Source organism: Phyllostomus discolor, chromosome 12, assembly GCF_004126475.2.
Source record: "Phyllostomus discolor isolate MPI-MPIP mPhyDis1 chromosome 12, mPhyDis1.pri.v3, whole genome shotgun sequence".
NCBI classification, from domain to species: domain Eukaryota; kingdom Metazoa; phylum Chordata; class Mammalia; order Chiroptera; family Phyllostomidae; genus Phyllostomus; species Phyllostomus discolor.
Window position 1 is genome coordinate 30,253,905 of NC_040914.2, and position 23,469 is coordinate 30,277,373.

Below are 23,469 nucleotides of genomic sequence, written 5' to 3' on the forward strand. Positions count from 1 at the left end.
CAACACAGGTATACCTTACTACAAATCGAACTTGTGATGCTCTGGGCACAAAATAATACTCCAACCAACTAAGCTACTCCAGCCAGAGCTAATTTATCTTATATGCATTGTTTTCTTTAAAATGTACTCGTATCTCAGTATTAACTGGAATCTGGAGTAAGGGTGTCCGTGGCCAGAGTGTGCTGGAACCTGGCATTCAAGAAAATCTATGTTCCAAACAAACAGCCGTGGCACAGGCAGACAGAGGCTGCAAAGAATGATGTGGGTTTAGAATATGGTCAGAGCTGCAGGGAAGACGTGGTGAGCACCATTGTCCCTAAGTCCACTCTGAAGCTAGAGAACAGAATAAGGTGGGGGTGGGGTCCTCTCATGGAGAGAGGTGACCACTCACCCAGTGAGATCATACCTAGGTCTGCAGCATCACTTCTGAATACAAGATCCCCAAATTCATAACCAGCTGTGCCCTATCCTGCAGGATGAATGTCAAGACCATGACCCAAAAACACTCTCGGAGACAGAGTGAGGTATCAAATTCACCTCAATGGATGGTATCTTAGTCTGTCATCAGAAAAGTGGGTAAAGGAACAAAGACCCAGCCCAAATCACCAGTCTCCTGAGGATCACAGTCTGTGCTGGGCTCAAAGAGCAGGCAAATTGCAGTTCAGATACTAAGATTTCCCTTGAAAATCCACCCCAGCTGACAGCTGATGGCATTCCCATTAAGACTGGGGGGCCTATGGTAAGTGCTCTGCAATGTTAGAGAAATGGCAGGGGGGTGGGGGAGTGGACCATAATTGCAACAATGCAAACAGCACTTTTAGCTGAGCCTCCTTTTCTTAGTGTGGCTGCTTCAGTGAGGGCTTCACAACTAGTGCTGGGGATCATCCCTGGCTCAGGAGCCAGAATCCCAGGTTGGAGTCCAGCCCCTTCAAAGCTGATGCCAGGAGAAAGGGCAGTCCCAGGGCCAATAGGCTAGGAAGTTGAGCCTCTGCCCAAGAAACATTTTGAAAAAAGCCTGAAAAAAGTGTGTTTATCAGGCTCTTCCTCCCTTTGACATACAGAGTACACTTTATGGCAAACAAATTCAAGTTTAAACTCTTCTTCTTTATAATTGCTGTGTAATAAATTCAGGTGTCCTGATAAAATTAAATAGAATATGGACATGTCTCAATAGTACATAGAATAAATTTTACCAATGATCATCAACCAAATACCTTCAAGGACAGCTGGCACAATAAAGTCCAATACATAAACACATTGGATGAAAAAGCCCACCCTGGCTGGTGTGGCTGGGTGGATTAAGTGCCTGCCTGTGAACCAAAGAGTGGCTGGTTTGATTCCCAGTCAGAGTACAGGCCTGGGTTGTGGGCCAGGTTCCCAGTAGGGGGCATTTGAGGCAACCACACATTGATGTTTTCCTCTTTCTCCTTCCTTTCCCCTCTCTGAAAATACAATCTTTAAAAACAAATCCTGGTAACAGGTGTAATGGTGGTTGACTTGGGTCAGTGAATTTGTACAAATGGATCACAATGCTAGGCCTCCAGTATGTCTACTTCAACAGAAAGAACCCACGGACAATTATGTAGAAGCAAGCAGAGTGAAAGTTTATTGAAAATACGGTACACATTGGACAAAGGAAGTACAGGTTCTACCAAGAATGAGTGGCAGGATGGAGTAAAGGGTTGGCATATTTTTCTGGTTTGTTACCAATGAGTTTCAGTACTTTCCTGATATCAAACCATTTCATCCAGGGACACTGATAAAAGCAAAGACAGACTTTTGAGGCTCTGCATTGGGCAAGAACACTGAGATAGTGCCCAGACTATGAGGCTTAGGAAACACAGAAGGTGCTGGGGTTTGTGGCATGACTTTAGATCTCAGAAACAAGATTAAATGAAGTTGGGGTAGCTACTAGACCATTGTTTTTTAGCTACCTATTCACAACTGCCATAGTTCTGGCAGGGCTTGACTTGATGGGGCAATTTGGGGGAACACTTTTTTCTGTTTCATTCCCCCCCACCGAGAGACTTTGTATTTATAATTTATTACAGGTTAGTTGATGGAGGTCTCCTCTTCTGTAGCTTCAACCTGTAGATGAGGGACATTGGCCTAAGTGAGAAAAAAACTTTTTAATACATTTAGTTTTATGTACAAAGCAACTTGTACATTTTAAGGTTTAAAACTTGAGTATCAGCTCTGGCCAGTGTGATTCAGCTGGTTGGAGCCTCTTCCTGTAACTGAAAGGTTGTGGGTTTGATACCAGGTCCAGAGGTGGGTGCATGCAAACAACCCTAGGTCTGAACACATATGATCCCCAGTCTGGTGTGTACCTGAGGCAACCAGTTGATGCTTCTCTCTTGCATCAGTTTCTCTCTCCATTCCTCTCTAAAACCAATGAAAACAAAATGTCATCAGATGTGGATAAAAGTAAATAAACTGAGGTTCATCTTTCCTTCATAGTGAAGCAAAGAGAAGTGTAAAAAATAAACAGGAATAAAATTATAGCAGAGAAATGTCAATTCTGAATAAAATCCTATATTCCTGATCCTCTCATCTAGTGACAGCACTCAAGTCACTGTTATTTAGGAAGATGCCTGGGGAGCACTGACAACAAATGTCTTCTCAGACATGTGACCTGACTCCCCCTGTTCTTTTAGAACAGTGTGAATGCAAAGGGGCCACATACTAAACCTGCCAAGCTCAGGGGAGGCCTGCATGGTAGCCTTATTAACTCAGAGTCCTAAAGTAACCACAAAGGATGGTCTGAAATTGATACATATTAACTAAAAGCAGTTTATGGCAGGTCATCATGTTACAGGCTACAATCTTTCCTGACAAAAGTCAATCTTCATTGTAAGCTGTGTAGTGTCTTTTTTTAAAAAAGACTTGATTTGTCTTTAGCAAAGGGGAAGGGAGGAAGAGGAGAGAAATATCAATGTGTGGTTGTCTCTCATGCACACCCCCACTGGGAACCTGACCTGCAACCCAGGCATGCATCCTGACTGGGAATCAAACTAGCAACCCTTTGGTTTGCAGGACGGCACTCAATCTACTGAGCCACACCAGGCAGGGCGTGCATTGTCTTTCGGCATCTATGATTAACATACCTTTGAAAAGTCAGAACAACTTGCTTTTTCTAGAATCTTCAAAGTGCAGCTAGTGGAGACCACAAATCTCCTTGTTAATTGTTGACTGTTAATTATCCTGTACCCACCCATTTAAAAAAACGGTTTCTGTCATTTTGCTTTTTATCCAATTACAAGAGTTCCTCCCACCTGGCTATTCTATCACTAATGGATATCACATAACCCATTTACATCCTCTCTTTTAATTGTAATATATAAGGCAAGCTGCAGAACTGCCATTCTCTGGAGCATTTTCTCAATCTGTTGAGGTTTTGCTTCCCAGCAGTTGTCATCATTTGACTCAAATAAACTTGTAATAAATTCGTACAGGTTTCGATGTTTCTTACATTCACAATAGTCCATCACCCACCCACCGCTAACTGTGCCATGGTCACAATGACCCAACAGTTTGCCCAACTGGCTCCCATCTCCGGGAATCTGGCGTAAGGATTTCAGTGCTGGTCAGAGCGTAGCAAGTAAACACAGGGAGACTGGAAAGGAGGATGTTAGTCCAGAACATGGTCAAGCCTGTAGGAAACACACGGCAGGTGCTACTTTCTCATCCAGCCACCAAGCACAGACTATAGAAGGACACGAGACCAGGATCCTGCAGGTCTCAAATATCATTTCTGAATACTGGGTGCCAGGGTTCATGGTCCAGCTGTCCACATTCCTGTAGGGTCAATGTCAATGTCATGTACCAGACCATCTCAAGAGTCAAACTAAGGCACCACACTCACCACAGTGGATGGGATCCAAGCCTGTCACCAAAAAATGAGGGGAAGAGAGACGCAGGCTCTAATCACTGAGGTGTCCAGAGGGCAAAACTCTGTGTTGGTCTCAAAAGGGAGGCAAATTGCAACTCAGACTCAAAGAAGACTCCCCTGAAGAAACCACTGGAGATGACACAGACAACAACATTCCTGAGAGGACTTCACGTCAGATGGTAAGTGCACTGGAATGTCAAAGGAATGGCGGGAAAATCATGATAATAGACACAATGCAAATGGCAGAGGCAGCAACAGTGTACCTGCCCCACAGGCTTCACAAGCAGTGGTAGAGATTGTGCCTAATTCTGAAGCCAGAATCCCAGGTAGGAATTGACACTTGTCTGCTGTGTAAACTTGGAGAACCTTCTATATTTCTCTAATGCTGAATTTTCTCAGCAATTCAGTATTAGTTTCACTTTTTAGGTGGTTCCAAAAATTTAAAAATGCCCAACAAGTTAACCCTGGAATCCTGGCATCGACAAGTACTGAATTTGTTACTTCTATTGATCTTCAAAAACCAAGGTAAGAGTTATCATCACCTGAATCTCACATTAAGCCAATTGAGACTGAAGGAGCTCTAGCAAGTCACTTGGGAGTTTCCTGGGGAAAGACCCCACAGTGATATCTCTGTGCCCAGCAGCACCTGCCTTCCTGCAGGTGAATCAGCAGGTTGCGAAAAGCCCTATTTCTCATAGGCACCCCAAAACAGGGCCTGTGGGCACTGAAGGGAATGAGGGGTGCCTGGCCTGAGAATGTCTCGCAGTCGGAGGCTGGAATTGCCTAAGCCCAGGCAGACTGCAGGTGCAGCTTCTGCACTGCAAATGGAAACTTTAGCTCTTGACCTCCTCCAGCAACTCAGGTATGAAGACATACCCATTTTACACTGAAGAAAAAACAGGCCAGGAGCAGAGGGAGCATCATTTCTCTGTGACTCCCAATGATATCTGGGGCTCTGGGATCCAAACCCAGGCTTCCTGACCAGAGCATATGGGAAGAGATCACTGCCCTCCTATTTTCCCCTCCAATGGGCTTTGGGACTCCATCTACATGCCATCTGGTCCCCCTGAGCGTCCTGTTGCAACTTATTAACCACCATGATAGCAGACCAGAAAAATGGGAGAACACTACAAAGCAAGAGCTTACTGTATTATTAAATGTCTCGACTTTTGTAAATAACAGAAAAATGTTATCAGATCAGGTTAAAAGTGTTCATTAATTTGTGCAGAGGACAAAATTTTAAAAAAATATTAGAATATATTATTCCAATATAAAACCAATTATTCTATATTGAAAAAGGCACAAAATGAATGAAATTCCAACATGCATCTTTCTTGTTTCACTGTCCTTTTGTTAAAGAAAATTGCCAAAATTCATAGCAGATTAGGTTGAACATATAATCAGACATTTTACCAAACATACACAGATAGCAAATATACATCTGAAACAAGGCTTACCATAAATCCTTAGGGAAATGTAACTAGTGAGGTAGCGTGACAAAGTTTAAAAGGGTTGACATAAAGAACAATTGGCCAAACCAAATATTCTCTAGGATATGAAGGTATTGGGCCCCTCATACACTACTGGGAGAATGCAAAAAGGTAAAATTAGTCTAGATCACAATTTGGTAACTTAAACATTTACCTACTCTACGACTCAGACTGAGAGTGCACTGTGCACTGAATTATTGACAAACGTAAAAGAAACATGTATCTATGTAAGGAATTATACAGAAATGTTTATCCCAGCTTGATCTTCAATAGTCAAAAATTAGAAATAACCTAATGTCCATAAATGAGTGGATAAACTAATGGTAATACATTTGAAGATAAGAATATTTCTCAGCAAAAGATGTGCTAATACAGCATTAAATACATCTCCAAGTATTTATAGTATTTATGCAACATAAATTAAACCAGAAAAAATACTGTGATCCCCGTCATATAAATTCTAGATGTAAAGTTACCCATTAAAATAAAAAGTAACTAATGGTTACTTGGGAGAGCTGTGAAGGGCAGGGAGAGAGGCTTTTAAAAGATATGAAGTAGCCCTGGCTTGTATGGCTCAGTGGATTGAACGCAGACCTGGGAACCAAAAGGTCACCAGTTTGATTCCAGTCAGGGTACAACATACCTGGGTTCAGGCCAGATCCCCACTTGGGGGTGTGTATGAAAGGCAACCAATGGATGTTCCTCTTCTTCTCTAGGTCCCTCCCTTCCCCTCTCTCTAAAAAAATTTAAATAAGTAAAATCTTTATAAAAAAAGATATTAAGTAAATACACAGTGACAGATATGGTCAGTATTATGGCTATGGTGATGGTTTCATTTTAATACACAGGTCAAACTTCATCAGATACTATACTTGAAATATATCATTTAGTACATGTGTATTATACCATACTAAAGCTTTTTAAAAATTGTAAAGATAAAAAAGAAAATTGTGTATCCAACTTTTTAAAAAATAGGTTTGGCAACTATATTCAATTCATGTGTTCATGCCCTCTAGTGGTCAGTCTTGCCTTAGTGACAGCACATAGAGCAAACAATGACAGAATATAGCAAACCAGGAATGCTGACTGGGTCACAAAAGCCACATCCCTGGACTATACATACCCCTTTTCTTTACCTTTGATTTCCTGCCTGGGCACCAACTGTCTTGAGGTGAACATCTGAGGCCCTACAGAAATTCACAAAATCTTTAGATTATTTTCAATGAAAATGACTTGGGCCACAGAAGACAAACAAGTTGGGAGAGTCTCAGATTTGTGAACTCACCACTCCTGCCATCTTTTTCACAAATACACTTCTTGATACATGTTTCCAAGAGGCACATTCCATCTAGTTGGGGGCAGTCTCCTCCAACCCCTACTAGAATAGTGATTCTCTAGCAACCATAACTTCCCATAACTTCTACTGTCCTACAATCAAGTGACCACCACCTATGGTATTGTAGATAACAGGGCACATGGCTCATTTTAAGACCTTTGAAAGTGATTCCCTTCAAAAGTACTGACACACCCTGTGAACCAGGTAAATTCATGCTACTCGAAGGACTTGAGTTTTTCGCACATGCCCTTCCTCAGGTGATTTTTGAGTCTCCTTGAACTTATAGCATCCTGGCTTCACGTGACCAGGAAGCCCTGCAGTCTTTCCTAAGAGGACATGGGCAATAATACAAATTTGGTAAAAAATGGTGACCTAATTGCTGTGACCATATCACCCAATCTGAGGCAGAGAAACTTTGAGACCCCCATAAAGGTTGCTCACCTCTTCATGCTTGTAGAGCCCACATCTGCTTATAAACCCCACACAAAAATACAACACTCAAGATTAAAGGGTACTTAAAAAATAAGACATTCATTATTTTACAAACCAAAGAGACATGGACCTGGCAGTTCCTGCATTGGTGACTTCAACACTGAACATATTCATCACAGGTGTCTAGGGAAACCAGGTCCCTGAAGAAAACAGTCCTTCTCAAGCTGCCAGCTGAATTCAGATGATGTTTTCCGTGGTCAACAATGGGTCAGGTCCACGCCTCAACTAGCCAGAGTAAAGGAAATGCAGATCTCCTAAGGGCTGAGGCTACTCCTAAATCCCTCCAACAAATCAGAGAACAGAGTTAGCTTCCCTGAGGACATTACGACAGTGACTGATGAGAACTGTGGGGACCTGCAAGGTAATACAAGTAAAATAGCTTCAACCACAGAAATTTTGAGTGACATAAATCTGCAAAAGATCTGTGTCAATTAAAAAGTGCAACACAGATACACGTGGTTCCCACATAACAAGAACTTATGGGGAACCTCCCTTCCGTTGATGTTTGGATGCATGAGTATAATTCAGACAAACAGGGCCTCAGAGTTTCCTCCTGTGTAGTTAACACTGAACAACAACAAAAAAACCCCTGTACATTTTATACACATCTAAGGCCTTTCTCCATTGTGAACTCTCATGTGCTGAGAAAGGTTAGATTTTCTGCTAAAAGATTTGCCACATTCACTACAATCATAAGGCCTTTCTCCCGTGTGAACTCTCTGATGATAATGGAGTGTAGAACGAGAAGTAAAAGATTTCCCACATTCATTGCATTCATATGGCCTTTCTCCTGTGTGAACTCTCTGGTGAATAATGAGGTGAATTCTTTGGGTAAAGGATTTCCCACATTCACTGCACTCATGGGGCCTTTCTCCTGTGTGAACTCTCCGGTGTCTAATAAGTATCGAGCTATTTGTAAAAGATTTCTCACACTCACTGCACTTGTAAGGCCTTTCTCCTGTGTGAACTCTCTGATGATAACCAAGGGCAGAGACAGAAGTAAAAGATTTTCCACATTCATTGCACTCATAAGGTCTTTCTCCTGTGTGAACTCTCCTGTGTTTAGAGAGGTATGAATTCTGGCTAAAGGATCTCCCACAATCAGCACATTCATAAGGTTTTTCTCCAGTGTGAACTCTCTGATGTTGATTCAACTGGGAACTATCCCTAAAAGATTTTCCACATTCACTGCAGTCAAAAGGCCTTTCTCCTGTGTGAACTCGCTGATGACAACGGAGGGCAGAGCTAGAGGTAAAAGATTTCTCACACTCACTGCACTCATAAGGCCTTTCTCCAATATGAACTTTCTGATGATAACGAAGGGCAGAGCCAGAAGTAAAACATTTTCCACATTCACGACATTCATAAGGCCGCTCTCCTGTGTGAACTCTCTGATGTATATTGAGGTGATTTCTTTGGGTAAATGACTTCCCACATTCACTGCATTCATAAGGCCTTTCTCCTGTGTGAACTCTACGATGTCGAATGAGTATCGGTCCATTGGTAAAAGATTTCCCACATTCGGTGCATTCATAGGGTTTTTCTCCAGAGTGAACTCTCTGATGATAACAGAGGGCAGAACCAGAGGTAAAAGATTTCCCACATTCACTACACTCAAAAGGCCTTTCTCCAGTGTGAACTCTCTGGTGTTGGGAGAGGTAAGATTTGTGGCTAAAGGACTTCCCACATTCACTGCACTCATAAGGTCTTTCTCCTGTGTGAACTCTTCGGTGTATAATGAGGTGATTTATTTGAGTAAAAGACTTTCCACAATCACTACACTCATATGGCCTTTCTCCTGTATGAACTCTCTGATGGTAACGGAGGCCAGAGCTAGAGGTAAAGGATTTCCCACATTCACTACATTTATAGGGTTTTTCTCCAGTGTGAACTCTCTCATGATAACGGAGAGCAGAGCTAGAAGTAAAAGATTTCCCACATTCATCACACTCATAAGGCCTTTCTCCTGTGTGAACTCTGCCATGTTCAATGAGGTCAGATTTTCGTTTAAAGAATTTCCCACATTCAGTGCACTCAAAACTCATTTCTCCAGTATCAACTGTCTGTTGTTGAATATGAACAGAGCTATGCCTGAAAGATGGCGCACACTCACAACACACATAACAACTTTCTCCAGTGTGACTTCTCTGAGGATAAATGAGGACGAATTTTTGGTTAAAGGATTTCCCACATTTGCCACACTTGTGCTGCCTTGCCCCAGAATGAATTCTTCGGTGTTGACTGAAAGTTAAGCTTCCCCTAAAGGATTTTCCACAGTCTTCACAAACACGAATTTTGTCATCAGTGTGGACTCTCTGGTGAATAACAAATGAAGATTTGTACCTGAATGTTTTCCCACACTCATGGCACGTAAAACACTGTCTTTTAGCGTGCACACCTGAATCCTGAACAAGTGTGTTTTTTGGACTAAGGGCTTTCTTGCGTTCTTCCCAAGTACGACTACTTTTTATGCTTTGAAAAGACACTTTATTTCTGGAGATTTTGTTTGGCTTCTCTCTGGTGTGAGTCGCCTGTTGCTGGAGATGTCCTGAGGTGGTCATGCAGTCTTTCCCAACCTCCTCACAGGTAATGGGCTTCTGTGACTTAGGGAAATTGCAGCTCTTTGCAAATGAGGCTCTGTTCACATCATTTGTAAAGAGTTTTTCTCCTGTGTGATGCTCCTGGTACTGCTGACAGTTTGCACTGAAATCAAATTGTTTTGCACATGACCCACATCTCAACAGTTTCAGGCTGTGTAGTGTTTCCTGATTTTCGGTCAAGTGGAAGATGTGTCTCAATACCGAACCACATATTTCACAAGGATGGGTCTTCTGGGAAGATGGAGGTTCCTTTGGAGTCCTGGTCTGTGACACTCCCACAGGAATGCTCTGTTCAGATGGTGCCTCCACATCCTTTGCTCCACAACAGCAACCTGAGTGCAAAGAAATGCTGGTGAAGTACACATTGACTTTATTGGCAAGGAGCAATGCAATCACAAATGTTCAAATGAAAACCAAAAAAGAACTGAGATAACTACGCTTATGCCAGACAAAATAAGACTTTTTAAGTCCAAAACTGTCACAAAAGGCAAAGAACCTCCTTATATAATAATAAAGCAGCCAAGTAATCAAGAGAAAATAACTGTTGTAGTACATATATACCCATAATTGGAGCACCTAAATATACTAAGTAAGTACTAACTAACGCAAAGACAAAAATAGACAGCGATATGATAAATGTAGGGGACTTCAATACTCTGATTTCTAGAATAGATAGATCACTGAAACAAAAATATCAGTAAAGGAATATCGAACTTAAACTTCCCTTAAGAGCAAATGAGCTCTTCCCGAAAGCAATGAGAGATGACTTCTGAAAAATGGTTCACTACTCACCTGACCCAGAAAAACCCACAAAATCATCCAAATCAAGAGGTTCAAATGTTCGTGTTCACTTTAAGAAAATTCACAAAACTGCCAGACCAAGAAGGGTATGCATATTCAAAAAGCCACCAAATATCTCAAGGATGTCACTCTGGATAAGCAACATGCACCCTTCCATCATTACAATGGTGGAGTAAATAGGCATGCCCAGTCCAAACAGTGGTGCTGGATACAGAGTTAGTGGGTCAAAAAGAAGGCCGTAGTTTTGCTGCACAAGCTTAAAAATGCAGGGAATGATGATGAACTTAAAGGTTTAGAGGACAGATTTTCTGGTCATTGAGCACAATCAGTTGAACAAAGCTCCTAAGATGTAGTGTAGAATTTACAGAGCTCCTGGGCAGATTATCCCATACACAGTGCTCTCCCTACCACAATGAGATGATCCTCACTGAAGAAGAACAGACTGTTCCCAAACCAGAAAAGGACGTTTCACAAATGAAAAAGATATTACAGAATAAAACTGAAGAAATAAAAGCTTATGGCCAAGGAGTATATTCAGCATAAAATAAATACTGCCCAGGCTGGTGTGCCTCAGTAGACTGAGTCATGGCCTGCGAACCAAAGGGTCACCAGTTTGAGTCCTAGTCAGGACACATGCCTGGGTTGTAGGCCAGGTTCCCATTAGGGGGTGTGTGAGAGATAATCACACACTGATGTCTCCCTCTCTTTCCCTCGATCTAAAAATAAATAAATACAACCTTAAAAAGAAAATAAAATAAATACCAATAAAAGTTAAAAAAAAAATAGCCCTGGCTGGTGTAGCTCTGTGGATTGAGCACCAGACTAGGTAAAGCAAAGTGTCACAAGTTCAATTCCCAGTCAGGGCACATACTTAGGTTGCGGGCCAGGTCCCCAGTTGGGGGCCCACGAGAGGCAACCACACATTGATGTTTCTCTCTCTCGCTCTCCCTTTCCCTCTCCCTATAAATAAATAAATAAATAAATAAATAAATCTTTTTTGGTTTAAGTTAAAAAAAAAAAAGAGAGAGAGAGCAAATGAACCAAATCCTGACGGGGTAACTCTGAGGGTTGTCCTGATACACCAAGGTTGCAGGTGCAATCCCCAGTTCAGACACATACAAGAAGCAACCAATGGCCCTGGCTGGTGTGGCTCAATGGTTTGAGTGTCAGCCTGCAAACCTAAGGGTGTCTAGTTCCCAGTGAAAGTACATGCCTGGGTTGTGGGACAGGTCCCCAGTTGTGGACTTGGGAAAAGCAACCTACTGATGTATCTCTCATACATCAATGTTTCCCTCTCTCTTTCTCCCTGCCTTCCCTACTCTCTAAAAATAAATATTTTTTTTAAAAAAGAAGCAAGCAATGAATGCATAAATAAGTGGAACAAATTGATATCTGTCTCTCTGCCTCCTCTTGAAAACGAATAAATAAAAATTTGTAAAAAAACCCAAATGTACCTAACAGACATCTTTAGAAGACACAGCAGAGTACATTCTTCTCAAATACACAAGGAACATATGATAAAACAAATCACCTATTGGGTCACAAAACAAGTCTTAATAAACTTAAGAAGACTGAAATCATATCGAGTATCTTTTCCAATAAAAATGGAATGAAAGTAAAAATCATTAGAAGGAAGAATGATGGAAAAATCAAATATGTAAATTTTAAACAACACACTCTTGAAAGATCAATGAGTTGAAGATACCAAAAATATGTATTCAGACAAATGAAAATGGAAACATAACTTAGAGAATGCTACAAAAGTGGCAGTAAGAGGAAAGTTTATAGTGATAAATGTATACATTAATATAAAAGAAACATCTCAAACAACTTACCTTTATACTTTAAGGTATGAGGGAAAAAACAAAGATCAAAGCAGAAGAAAATAAATAACAAAAATCAAAGCAGAAATAAGTGAAAGAGAGACAGGAAAAACAACAGAAAAGACCAATGAAACTAAGAGATGGTATTTTAAGAAGATAATCAAATTGACAAACCTTTACATAACCTAAGAGAAAGAACTCAAATAAAATCAGAAATGAAAGCAGACATCACAACCGATAGTACAGAAATATAATCAATCAGAAGAGACTATGAAAAACAATGATATGTTAGCAAATTGAATAACCTGGAAGAAATTAAAAATTTCCTGGAAACAGAGTTCTGGCCAAGATGGAGACATGGGCAGAAACCCTTTGCCTCCTCGCACAACCAAAAGGAGGATAACGACCAATCTAAAACCAATAAACAACCAGAAGCACCAGAAAATCAAACCGCATGGAACTCCAACAACCAAGAAATTAAAGAAAAAAAATCAAACAGAACAACCAGATAGGTGCGCCAAGACAAAAAATATGGCCCAAATGAAAGAACACATCAAAACTTCAAAAAGACAGCTATGCAATAGGGAGATGGCCAACCTATCTGATGGAGAATTTAAAGCCCTGGTAATCAAAATGCTCACAGAAATGACTGAGTTTGGTTGAAAAATGAAAAAACAAATGAAAGATACCCAAAATGAAATAAAGCAAAATATTCAGGGAACCAACAGTGACAGGAAGGAAACCACGACTCAAGGCAACAATTTGGAGCGAAAGGGAAAAATCCAACCAGAACAGAATGAAGAAACAAGAATTCAAAAAAGTGAAGAGACTTACGAACCTCTGAGACAACCTGAAACATTCCAATATCCAAATTATAGGGGTGCCAGAAAAGGAGGAAGACCAAGAAATTGAAAACTTATTTGAACAAATAAGGAAGGAAAACTTCCCCAATCTGGTAAAGGAAATAGATTTCCAGGAAGCCCAGAAAGTCCCAAAGAAGTGGGACTCAAAGAGGAACACACCAAGGCACATCATCATTAAGTTACTCAATATTAAACATAAAAAGAAAATCTTAAAAGCAGCAAGAAGAAAGGAGAAAGTCACTTACAAAGGAATGCCCATAAGGCTATCAGCTGATTTCTCAAAAGAAACTTGCAAGCAAGGGACTAGAAAGAAGTATCTGAAGTCATGAAATGCAAGGACCTACATCCAAGATAACTCTATCCAGCAAAGCTATCATTTAGAAAAGAAGGGCAGATAAAGTGCTTCCCAGATAAAGTTCAGTTAAAGGAGTTCATCATCACCAAGCCATTATTATATGAAGGGACTTATCTAAGAAAAGGAAGATCATAAATATGAACAATAAAATTACAACAAACTCACAACTATCAACAAATGAATCTAAAAAAAGAAAAACCATGAAAATAACTAAGCAAACAACTAGAATAGGAACAAAATCAGAGAAATGGACATCACATGGAGGGATTTCAGTGGGGAGGGGGAAGGAGGAATAGCGGGGAAAAGGTACAGGGAAGAAGCATAATTAGTAGGCATAAACTAGACAGGGAGAGAGAAAGAATGGTGTAGGAAATAGAGAACTCGAAGAATTCATATGTACAACCCATGGACATGAACTAAGGGGCAGGGAATGCTGGAGGGTTGTGGGGCAAGGCAGAGGGGGAATAAAGGAGAAAAAAATGGGAAAGCTATAATAGCATAATCAATAAAAAATACTTAAAAAATAAAAAAATAAAAATTTCCTTTTAACATATAAACCATCAAAACTGAATAATGTAGAAATAGGAAATCTAAATAGATCTATAACTGGTAAGAAAATTGAATCAGCAATCAAAAATCTCCCAACAAACAAAAACCCAGGACTAAGAAGAATCAATGCTACTAAAAAAGAGTTAATGTCAATCCTTCTGCAAAACTTCCAAAAAGTTGAAGAGGTGACACTTACAAACTCATTTTATGAGATGCATTACCCTGATATAAAAGTCGTTTAAGGAAGATACAAGGGAAGAAATTTACAGGCCAGTTATCTTTGATGAATACAGATGCAAAAATCCTCAACAAAATACCTAAACTACATCTAACAGCACATTAAAGGGTGATACGCCACAATCAAGTAGAATTTATTATCCCTGGCATGTAGTGCAACATATGTAAATGAATAAATGTGATACACCAGATTAACAGAACAAAGGATCAAAAGCACAAACATAAACACATACAGGAAAAAAGCTGACAAAACTCAATATCCTTTCATGATAAACAACCTTCAACAAATTAGGTCTAGAATCTAACCCAAAGCTAACATCATACTCAACAATCAAAAGCTAAAAGGTTTTCCTCTAACATCAGGAACTTGAGAAGGATGCCCATGCTCTCCACTTTTGTTCAACGTAGTAAAGTCTCAGCCAGAATAAAGAAAACAAGAAATAAAGACCACCCAAATTAGAAAGAAAGAAGCAAAACTGTTTGCAGATGAAATCATCTTACGTATAGAAAACCCTAAAGACTCTACCAAAACAGCTTTAGAGCTAATCAGCGAATTTGGTAAAGTTGTAGGATAAAAAAAAAAATCAACAGACAAAACTCAGTTGTGTTGGCCAGGTAGTTCAGTTGATTAGAGTGTTGCCCCAACATGCCAAGGTTGCAGGTTCAATGTCCAGTCAGGGCACATAAAAGAAGCAACAAATGAATGCATAAAAGTGGATCAACAAATGGATGTTTCTCTGTCTCTGTCTCTAAAAAAAAAAAAAAAATCAATTAAAATACGCCCTAGCTGGTGTGGCTCAGTGGATTGAATTTTAGCCTGTGAACCAAAAAGTCAGTGGTTCAATTAGGGCACATGCCTGGGTTGCAGGCCGGGTTTTCAGTTAGGGGCATATGAGAGGCAAACAATCAATGCTTCTCTCACACATCAATGTTTCTCTCCCTTTCTTTATTCCGCCTTTCCTCTGCTCTCTAAAAATAAATAAATAAAACAAAATCTTAAAGAAAAAAACTCATTTGTTCATATACACTAATAATAAATTATCTGAAAGAAAATTAAGAAAACAATCCCATTTAAAATAGCATCAAAAAGAAAAAAACACTCAAGAATAAAATTAACCTAGGAGGTGAAAGATCTATATTCTGAAAATTGTAAGATATCGATGAAAGAAATTGAAGACACAAATAAACAGAAAAATATCCAGTGTTCTTGTATTGCAAGAATACCATTATAATGTCCATTTAACCCAGAGTAGTCTACCCAGAGTGATATACAGATTCTATGCAATTCATATCAAAATTCCAATTAAATTTTTCACAGATACAGAAAAAACAATCCTGTTGACTTGGAGTGGTGAACATACAATGCAGTATACAGATAGATACTGTGTTGTAGAATTGTGCACCTTATGCTAAGCGAAATAAGCCAGGCAGTGAAAGACAAATACCATATGATCTCACCTTTAACAGGAACCTAAAGAACAAAACAAAGAAACAATCAAAATATAACCAAAGACACTGAAATAGAGAACAGTCTGACAGTGTTCAGAGGGGAGAGGAGAGGGAATTTCAGGGGAAAAGGGGAAGGGTTTACAGGAAGAAGTATAAAGGACACATGGATAAAAACTAGGGGTGGGTGGAAATGGGAGGGAGGAGGGGAGTGCTGGGTGGGTGGGTTGGGATGGGAGTAAAAGATAGAAAATTGTGCTGCAACAACAATTAAAATAAAAAATATTAAAAAAAAGAATTGTGCACCTCAAACCTGTATAATTGTGTTAACCAGTGTAAGCCAATTAATTCAATAAAAAGGAGAAAAAAGTCCTAAAATCGTTATGGAACCACCAAAAACACAAACAAACAAACAACCCAAATAGCCAAAGCAATCTTTAACAACAAAAAAACAAAACAAAAAACAAACAAACAAAAAGCTGTAAGCACACTTCCTATTTCAAGATATTACAAATCTATAAGCAATCAAAACAATATGATACTGGCATAAAAATGGACAAGTGGAACAGAACAGAATGCCTACAAATAAATCCACAATATATGGTCAAATAATCTTTCATTAGGGACTCAAGAACACAAAATGGGGAAACAACAATCTCTTCAAAATGATGGTAAGCCCTGGCTGGGTGGCTCAGTTGGTTGAAGCATAGTCCCATACACCAAAAGGTTGTGGGTTCAGCCCTGACGGGCATGCTTCAGTTGGCTGGGCATCATCCACCAAAGCAAAGGGTTGCCGATTCAATTCCAGCCAGGGTGCATGCCTGGGCTGCAGGTTCATTTCCTCTCAGGGTCCATACCAGAGGCAATCAACAGATGTTTCTCTTTCACAATAATGTTTTTCTTTCTCCCCCCCACCAAATAAATAAAAAAAATCTAAAAAAAAAAAAGAAGGTTGTATGTTTGACTCAGGGTCAGGGTACATGCCTAGAGTGTAGGTTCTGTATCCAGTCAGACTGCATACAAGAGGCAACCAATTGATGTTTCTATCTCACGTCATTGCTTCTGTTTCTCTCTTTCTCTCTCCCTTTCTAAAATTAATAAACCTATAAAGTGAGGATTAAAAAACAAAATAAAAAATGGTGATGAGCCCTGGCCAGGTAGCTCAGTTGGTCAGAACATTGTCCTGATACACCAAGGCTGGCAGATTGATCCCAGGTCATGGCACATACAAGGTTCAACCAATGAATGCATAAATAAATAGAACAACAAACTGATGTTTCTCTCAAATCAATAAAAATTTAAAAAATGAACAGCGAGGAAAATGGATACTCATGTGCCAAAAAAAAAGAAAAGAAACTGAACCGCTATCTTACATTCCTTACAAAAATTAAAAGTACCTTGAATGTAAAAAAAAAAAACATTTAAGACTTGAAATTGTTAAAATTTCAGAAGAAAACATAAGAAAAAAGCTCCCTGACATTGGTGTTGGCCATGATTTCTTAGATATGAAACCAACAGCACAGACAACAAAAGGAAAAATAAACCAGTGGGCTATATCAAACCAAAAATTTTCTGCACAGCAAGAGGCACAATCAATGAAATAAAAAGGCAACCTAAGAAATAGGATAGCCTGGCTAGTGTGGCTCAGTAGACTGAGCACCTCCTGCAAACCAGTGTCACCAGTTCCATTCCCAGTCAGAGCACATGCCGGGGTTGCCAGCCAGGTCACCAGTAGGTAACGCATAAGAAGTAAGCACACACTGATGTGTCCCTTCCTCTTTTTCTTCCTCCCTTCCCCTCTGTCTAAAAAGAAATAAATACAATCTTAAACAATAGAATAGAATATTTGCAAGATATTCAAGGAGGGGACCCCAAAAACCCATAATTTATAAAAAATTGTTTACTCTTACATGTTTAAACTTTAGTCACCTTCAAAGTACCCTCCATTTGATGCAATACACCTATCAAGACTTTTTTCCACTGCTAAAGTTTTTGAACTCATCAATTTTGATATGTTTTAGTGCTTCTGCCATTTTTTGTTTCACATCTTCCACATCAGTAAAACACCGCCCTTTGAAGACTTTTTTCATCCAGGGAAACAAAAACAAGAGTTGCTAGGGGTGAGACTGGCTGAATAGGGAGAGTGGGGCAAGGGGAGGTAGTCATACTGTTTTGGGTGAAAAACTGTGGGAAACTCAGCACAATGTGGGCAGGTGTGCTCATAAATTACACATCATGAAATGGGCAAACCAAATGTGTTGAAAGAATCTTCAAAAAAAAAAAAAATCACTGAAGCCAAATGCTGCCTCTCACAACAATGCCAGCTGGTACACTGATACAGATGGGTTCCTAGAACACTCACTTAGAGAAAGCATATACTACAAGGAACCCACCCATCAGAAGAAAGTAACAGTTTATGGGGGTCCCTCCCACCATATCTGATAAGGGGTTAATATCCAGAATATATAAAGAATTCATATACCTTGACAACAAAAAAACAATTCAATTAAAAATGTGTGTGTGTATTTACCCAAAGACATACAAATAGCCAAGAGATATATGAAAAGGTGCTTAACATCACCAATATCACGTAAATGCAAAATCAAACCACAGTGACACACTACCTCACACTTCTTAGTATGGCTATTATCAACAAGACAAGAGACAACCAGCGTTGACCAGGATGGGAAGGAAAACAAGCTGCCCTAGCTGGTGTGAACTAGCTGGTGTGCCAGCCTGCAAACCAAAGGGCTGCCAGTTCGATTCCCAGTCTACAGCACATGCCTGGGTTGCGGGCCAGGTCCCCAGTGGGGGCCATGCCAGAGGCAATCATTAAATGCTGTTTCTCTCCCTTTCTTTCTCCCTTTCCGCTCTCTAAATGTAAATAAACAAAATCTTAAAAAAAAAAAAAAAGAAAAAAGTCTTTGTACACTGTTTGTTAAAATGTATCTCAAGCCCTGGCTGGCGTAGCTTGGTGGATTGAGCACAGGCTGTGAACCAAAGCATCGCAGGTTTGATTCCCAGTCAGGGCACATGCCTGGGTTGCAGGCCACGGCCCCAGCAACCGCACATTGATGTTTCTCTCTCTTCTCTCTCTTCTCTCTCTCTCTCTCTCCCTCCCTCCCTTCCCTCTCTAAAAATAAATTAATAAAAATAAATTTTAAAAAATTGAAGGTGTTTATGCTCTACATGAAACTGAAATCTAGGCAAAAAATGTGCTTATATGTACAAAGCAAAGAACAATACAGTGTCTCCTTGTAGTAAACCAAATAAAACCAGAGTAATCTGGGGAAAGGGTAACTGGTGCTCATGGAAACTGGCATGGTTCACGCTAAATTCTGAAGCAACCTTCCTGCTAAGGCCATTGGACACAGAATCCGTGTTATCTTGTACCCCTCAAGGATTTAAACGTATTAAAAGGTAAATAACAGCCCTGACTGGCTCAAGCTGCAGTTGGGGATCCAACTGTGGCTCAGTTTGTTGGGGGTCCTCTGGCAAAGTGAAGAATTCCTGGTTAGGGCACAAGGTTGGGTTGCAGGTTCAGTCCCTGGTCAAGATGCAAAGGGGAACCAAGTGATGAATGTTTTTCTCACATATCAATGGTTCTCCCCCCTTTTTTCCTCCTTCCCTCCCTTCTCCCTAAAATAGGTAAATAAATTTTATTTTAAAAAGTTAAAAAAAAAGGTTCTGATTATCTAATGTAAAGCATGATGACACCTGTATTAAAGCATGTATTATACACTTGAAACTTCCTAAGAGACCAGGTATTAAGTGGTATCTCACACATGAAAAGGTCAATACAACAGTCCCCTGTTATTCATGGGGAGTATATTCCAAGAAATCATGAATAGTATCAAGCCCTACATAGGAGGTGATAGATGTATTCATTTGATTGTACTAATCATTTCAAAATGTGTATGCACAGTAAACCATGACATTATACATTTAAAATATGTACAATATTATTTGTCAATTATACCTCCTCAAAGCTGAAAAAAGAAAAAAAGATCTGAATACTACAAACAGAACTGTATAGGACAATCTTGAAAAGTAGCCCATGGTAATTGCAATAGCTGTGATAATGCCTATAATAGAGGGCACATGCAAGCACAAGGAAATATCAAATAAAATGGAGGAAAAATCTGAGACACATAAGTGCCATTTACCAGGATGCATGAACCCAACCAGGGAGAGAGAGCAAACAAGGTAAAATCATTAGGCTCCCTGTAAGACTACTGGCCTCAAATCCTGCCCTGTGAGGGTCTGGAGAACATGTACTGGGGCAGCAGGGAGAAAAGGGGGCAGTGCAAACAAACCAGTCCTGCCAAGTCTAGGATCTACCCAGAACACTGCAAAAGCAAACAGTACCCTCAGTCCACATGTGAGGACTGAGTGCACCCTAGGGAACAGAGGGCACAGTGCAATGCAAACCCTAGTCAAGGTCACCGGGAGAGAGTGAGGGTCTTACCCAGTGAGGATACAAGAGCAAAGTTCTCCAGCATCACATCAAGGTACAGGTGTCTCTGAGCCTCATCAAGGAGGCGCCATTCTGTCCTGGAGAAATACACGGCGACATCCTCAAGGGTCACACAAACCTGTCAGGATTAATATGAATGAAACCATGAACAGTCTCTGAGAAATCACCAGCCAGCTCCTCACATTATTTTCCCAATGCTTGTCCTCCTCCAGGGTTCCACACCTCAGAGGAGATACGTGGCCTTGGTGCCAGTGATACTATCTACTTGCAGTCCTATTAATCACTGTTCTCACACTCAGCAACAACAGCCAGTGGGGCAGATAAATTCAACCTAGTCTCTGAACCTGGCCTGCATCCCTCCTGACAAGTAACTTACCTGGAGCTTCCCATATTGTGCCTCCAAGACATAGCCAAACATGGGGCACTCAGGTCACGCTTCCTCTCAATATACACATCATACAACAGTAAGCTAAACTGCTCTCACATCTTCAGACTGCAGGTTCACTCCTTCAGCTCTGCCACATTCCTGCTCCATATCAAGGGCATCTCTCCGGACTCACCTATGTACATGGCCCATGGGCATCAGAGTGTGTATGACATAGTCAAACAGGATCCCTCAAAACCCCAGTACTCTGCCAGATCCCACAGCCAAGAAAAGTCCCAAATGAGGCTCTGCAGTCCTTCCTGCCTGTCTCTCATCTTTACTTCAATTAGCCACCCAGAACCATGTGAATTTCAGATGATAATAATAACCCCCCTCCACTTCTGCACTGCACTTACTATCACTGCAGCAGCCAAAAGCCTCCTCTTTCCACCCAACCTTCCCTAAAAGCCCAGTCCTATTGGTCTCTTTTATAGGCAGTGAAACACTGACCACATTTTTGCCCCAGATCTTATTAAACAACAAGACAGAAACTCCCCAGATCCCATCAAAATTTACCACAAAATTGTGGTAAATCCTGCAGTAGTGGATAAGCAGGTGCCCTGTCCTCTAGCGTCATCTCTCAATTACTCCTCTGACTCCCCAGTCATCTCATGTCCATTCATCCCATAGAAGCCTGGCTTCCTGCCCAACCTCCTGGCACACCCTTCCCACAATCACTTCTCTCCTTCACCATGCACACCCTCTTCTTTCTGAGGCACTAATTAGCATTACCACCATGAATCGCATTCCCCTCCTACATGCGGATCCACAGCTTCACCGTGGTCCACACTTCCGCATGTTTCCATCCTGGACCCCTCCCCAGACTTCTAGACTTGTGTGTCCAGTTGCCCACTTGATGTCTCCCCTCACTGTTCTCTGAAATTTCTCAGCCTCTTCACAGGGCTCAAACAAAACTTCTCATATTTGCAAGGAAAAATTAACCTATCACCATCTTCCCCAGCCTAGTTGATGGAGCTCCCATCACTTCCTGGGGTTGTTCCTAACTCTTCCTTTTTTCTCCTCACATTCTTTAAAAGTGAACCCAGAATCTAACCTCTTCTTCTACCTCTACAGCCACCACTTCTGGTCATCAATTTTCATCTGGATTAGAGCTGTTGCCTCCACCTTGGTTCCCTGCCTCCCTCCTTTAACCCTATAATCTGCTTTCCATTTGTGGCCAGAAGGAGGCTGTTACATCCAGGAGAAATGAACTCTTTCCTCTTGTCCAAACTTCCCTTGATGTCCATAACAGAGGCCCAACTTCTTAGGCAGCTACATCACAGGCCAGATTACAGCCTCCCTGTTTTATTCTTTTCTTTTTTAATTTTATTTTAATTGTTGTTCAAGTACAGTTCTCTGCCTTTTACTCCCATCCCAGCCCTCGCTCCCCCTCCTAACACAGTGGCACCTCCAAGCATTTGCACATGCTGGTGGTGTCTGGCCCTGGGTTATGTTTCCACACCTGTTTATGTTGGTTGTAAAGATATGGCAGCACCTTCATGTTACCTGTATCCTACATTCAGGACATAGGCACTGGGGGTATCCCAAGGTTCCCCACATTCAAGAGCTGGTAAACTACCAAGGAAGATTCTGGAGACACCCACAATCCCAGGCAGGCTTGGGGTATCTATCTCTAAAGGTCTCAGACCCAACAGTTGGGAAAACAGGTGAACATCTGTTCACCTGAGTGAGCATCACAATCCCAGACACCATCTGGGTGGTGTAAGGACCAGAGAGGGACAGGAATACCCTGTCCTCCTCTAGTTTACATGACTGGTTTTTCAACCTTCGGAACCTGTGAGAAGACATGGTTAACCACCTTACAGCTCCTGGTAAGCAGGTTTCAGCTGCATCCAGGCCCAGCCCTGAAGTCTGGTGACCTCCAGCCAAGTGTCCTCAGTGCTGCCTCTTACCAGCTTTGCGACCTTTGATAAGGGCTCAACTCTCAGTGTCTCATCATCACCATTCTAGTCTCCTCTCTGGGCAGCTTATGGAAGAAACTAAAAGCTCTAACACAGGTCTGTGTCCCTCTTCTGTCCTCAACCTTTCACGATCCACAGGCCCTTAGAATGGAGGCACAACCCCTGCCAGTCCAGGTGCCACTCCTCCCTCTCTGCTCCCCAAGGGCGTTCAGGAGGACCCCAGGGTTCAGGATCCTCCCGGCTCGGCCGCCCCTGCACGTCTTCACTCAGGGGCTCCTCAGCCCGTTACCCTCTCCCACCCTCGTCACACAGTGTCACCCACGAGCGCCTCACGGCCCCAGATGTCGGGTCCTAGGCTACAGGACGTAATGGGCACCCGGCACTCGGGCTGCAGGGCTAGATGGGCTGAGGGGGGAGGGCCGGGGGAACCCGCACTCACTTCAGCCTGGCGCCTCTGCTCGGCCGCCGCCATCGCTCTGTGGGTGAGGTGGGAGCGGCGGGAGCGGCAGGAGAGGACGGGGTCCCGGACACCGCGGTCCTTGTCCCAGCCCTGGCAGGGGTCACCCGGGAGGCGTTGCTGAGCCTCACGCTAGCGACTGTACGGCCCGGGACCACGACTCTCGCGCCTTCTAGGTTCCAGCAGGTATTCCTGGACCCACCACGCTCGAGCCTCTGATGGAATGAAAAGACCCTCGCGGAGCCAAAATGACCGCCACCCTGAAGAGACAGGAAGTCCCGCCTTGGCGGGATTCGCACGCACGA

The 23,469-nt window shown here is 41.6% G+C and overlaps 1 protein-coding gene across 4 annotated transcripts; it reads right to left on the reverse strand.

The window, feature by feature from the left end:
- Positions 1–1,583: 1,583 nt before the first annotated feature.
- LOC114511676 (zinc finger protein 345-like) lies at positions 1,584–23,469 on the reverse strand. 4 transcript variants are annotated; one of them, XR_004900319.1, is made up of 4 exons: positions 23,147–23,468; positions 20,353–20,479; positions 6,519–10,142; positions 1,584–2,385 (listed from the first exon to the last, which is right to left on the reverse strand). XR_004900319.1 is itself a non-coding variant. In XM_036013388.1 (4 exons), the coding sequence occupies exons 1-4, from the start codon at positions 23,177–23,179 to the stop codon at positions 7,819–7,821; spliced, it is 2,148 nt and encodes a 715-aa protein (XP_035869281.1). In that variant the 5' UTR covers positions 23,180–23,469; the 3' UTR covers positions 1,587–7,818. The 4 variants fall into 4 exon arrangements, 2 of the variants coding, with proteins under 2 accessions (XP_035869281.1, XP_028386255.1); XM_036013388.1 differs by having other exon boundaries at positions 1,587–8,470; positions 8,807–10,142; positions 23,147–23,469; XR_004900320.1 differs by lacking the exon at positions 1,584–2,385 and having other exon boundaries at positions 3,173–6,569; positions 7,281–10,142.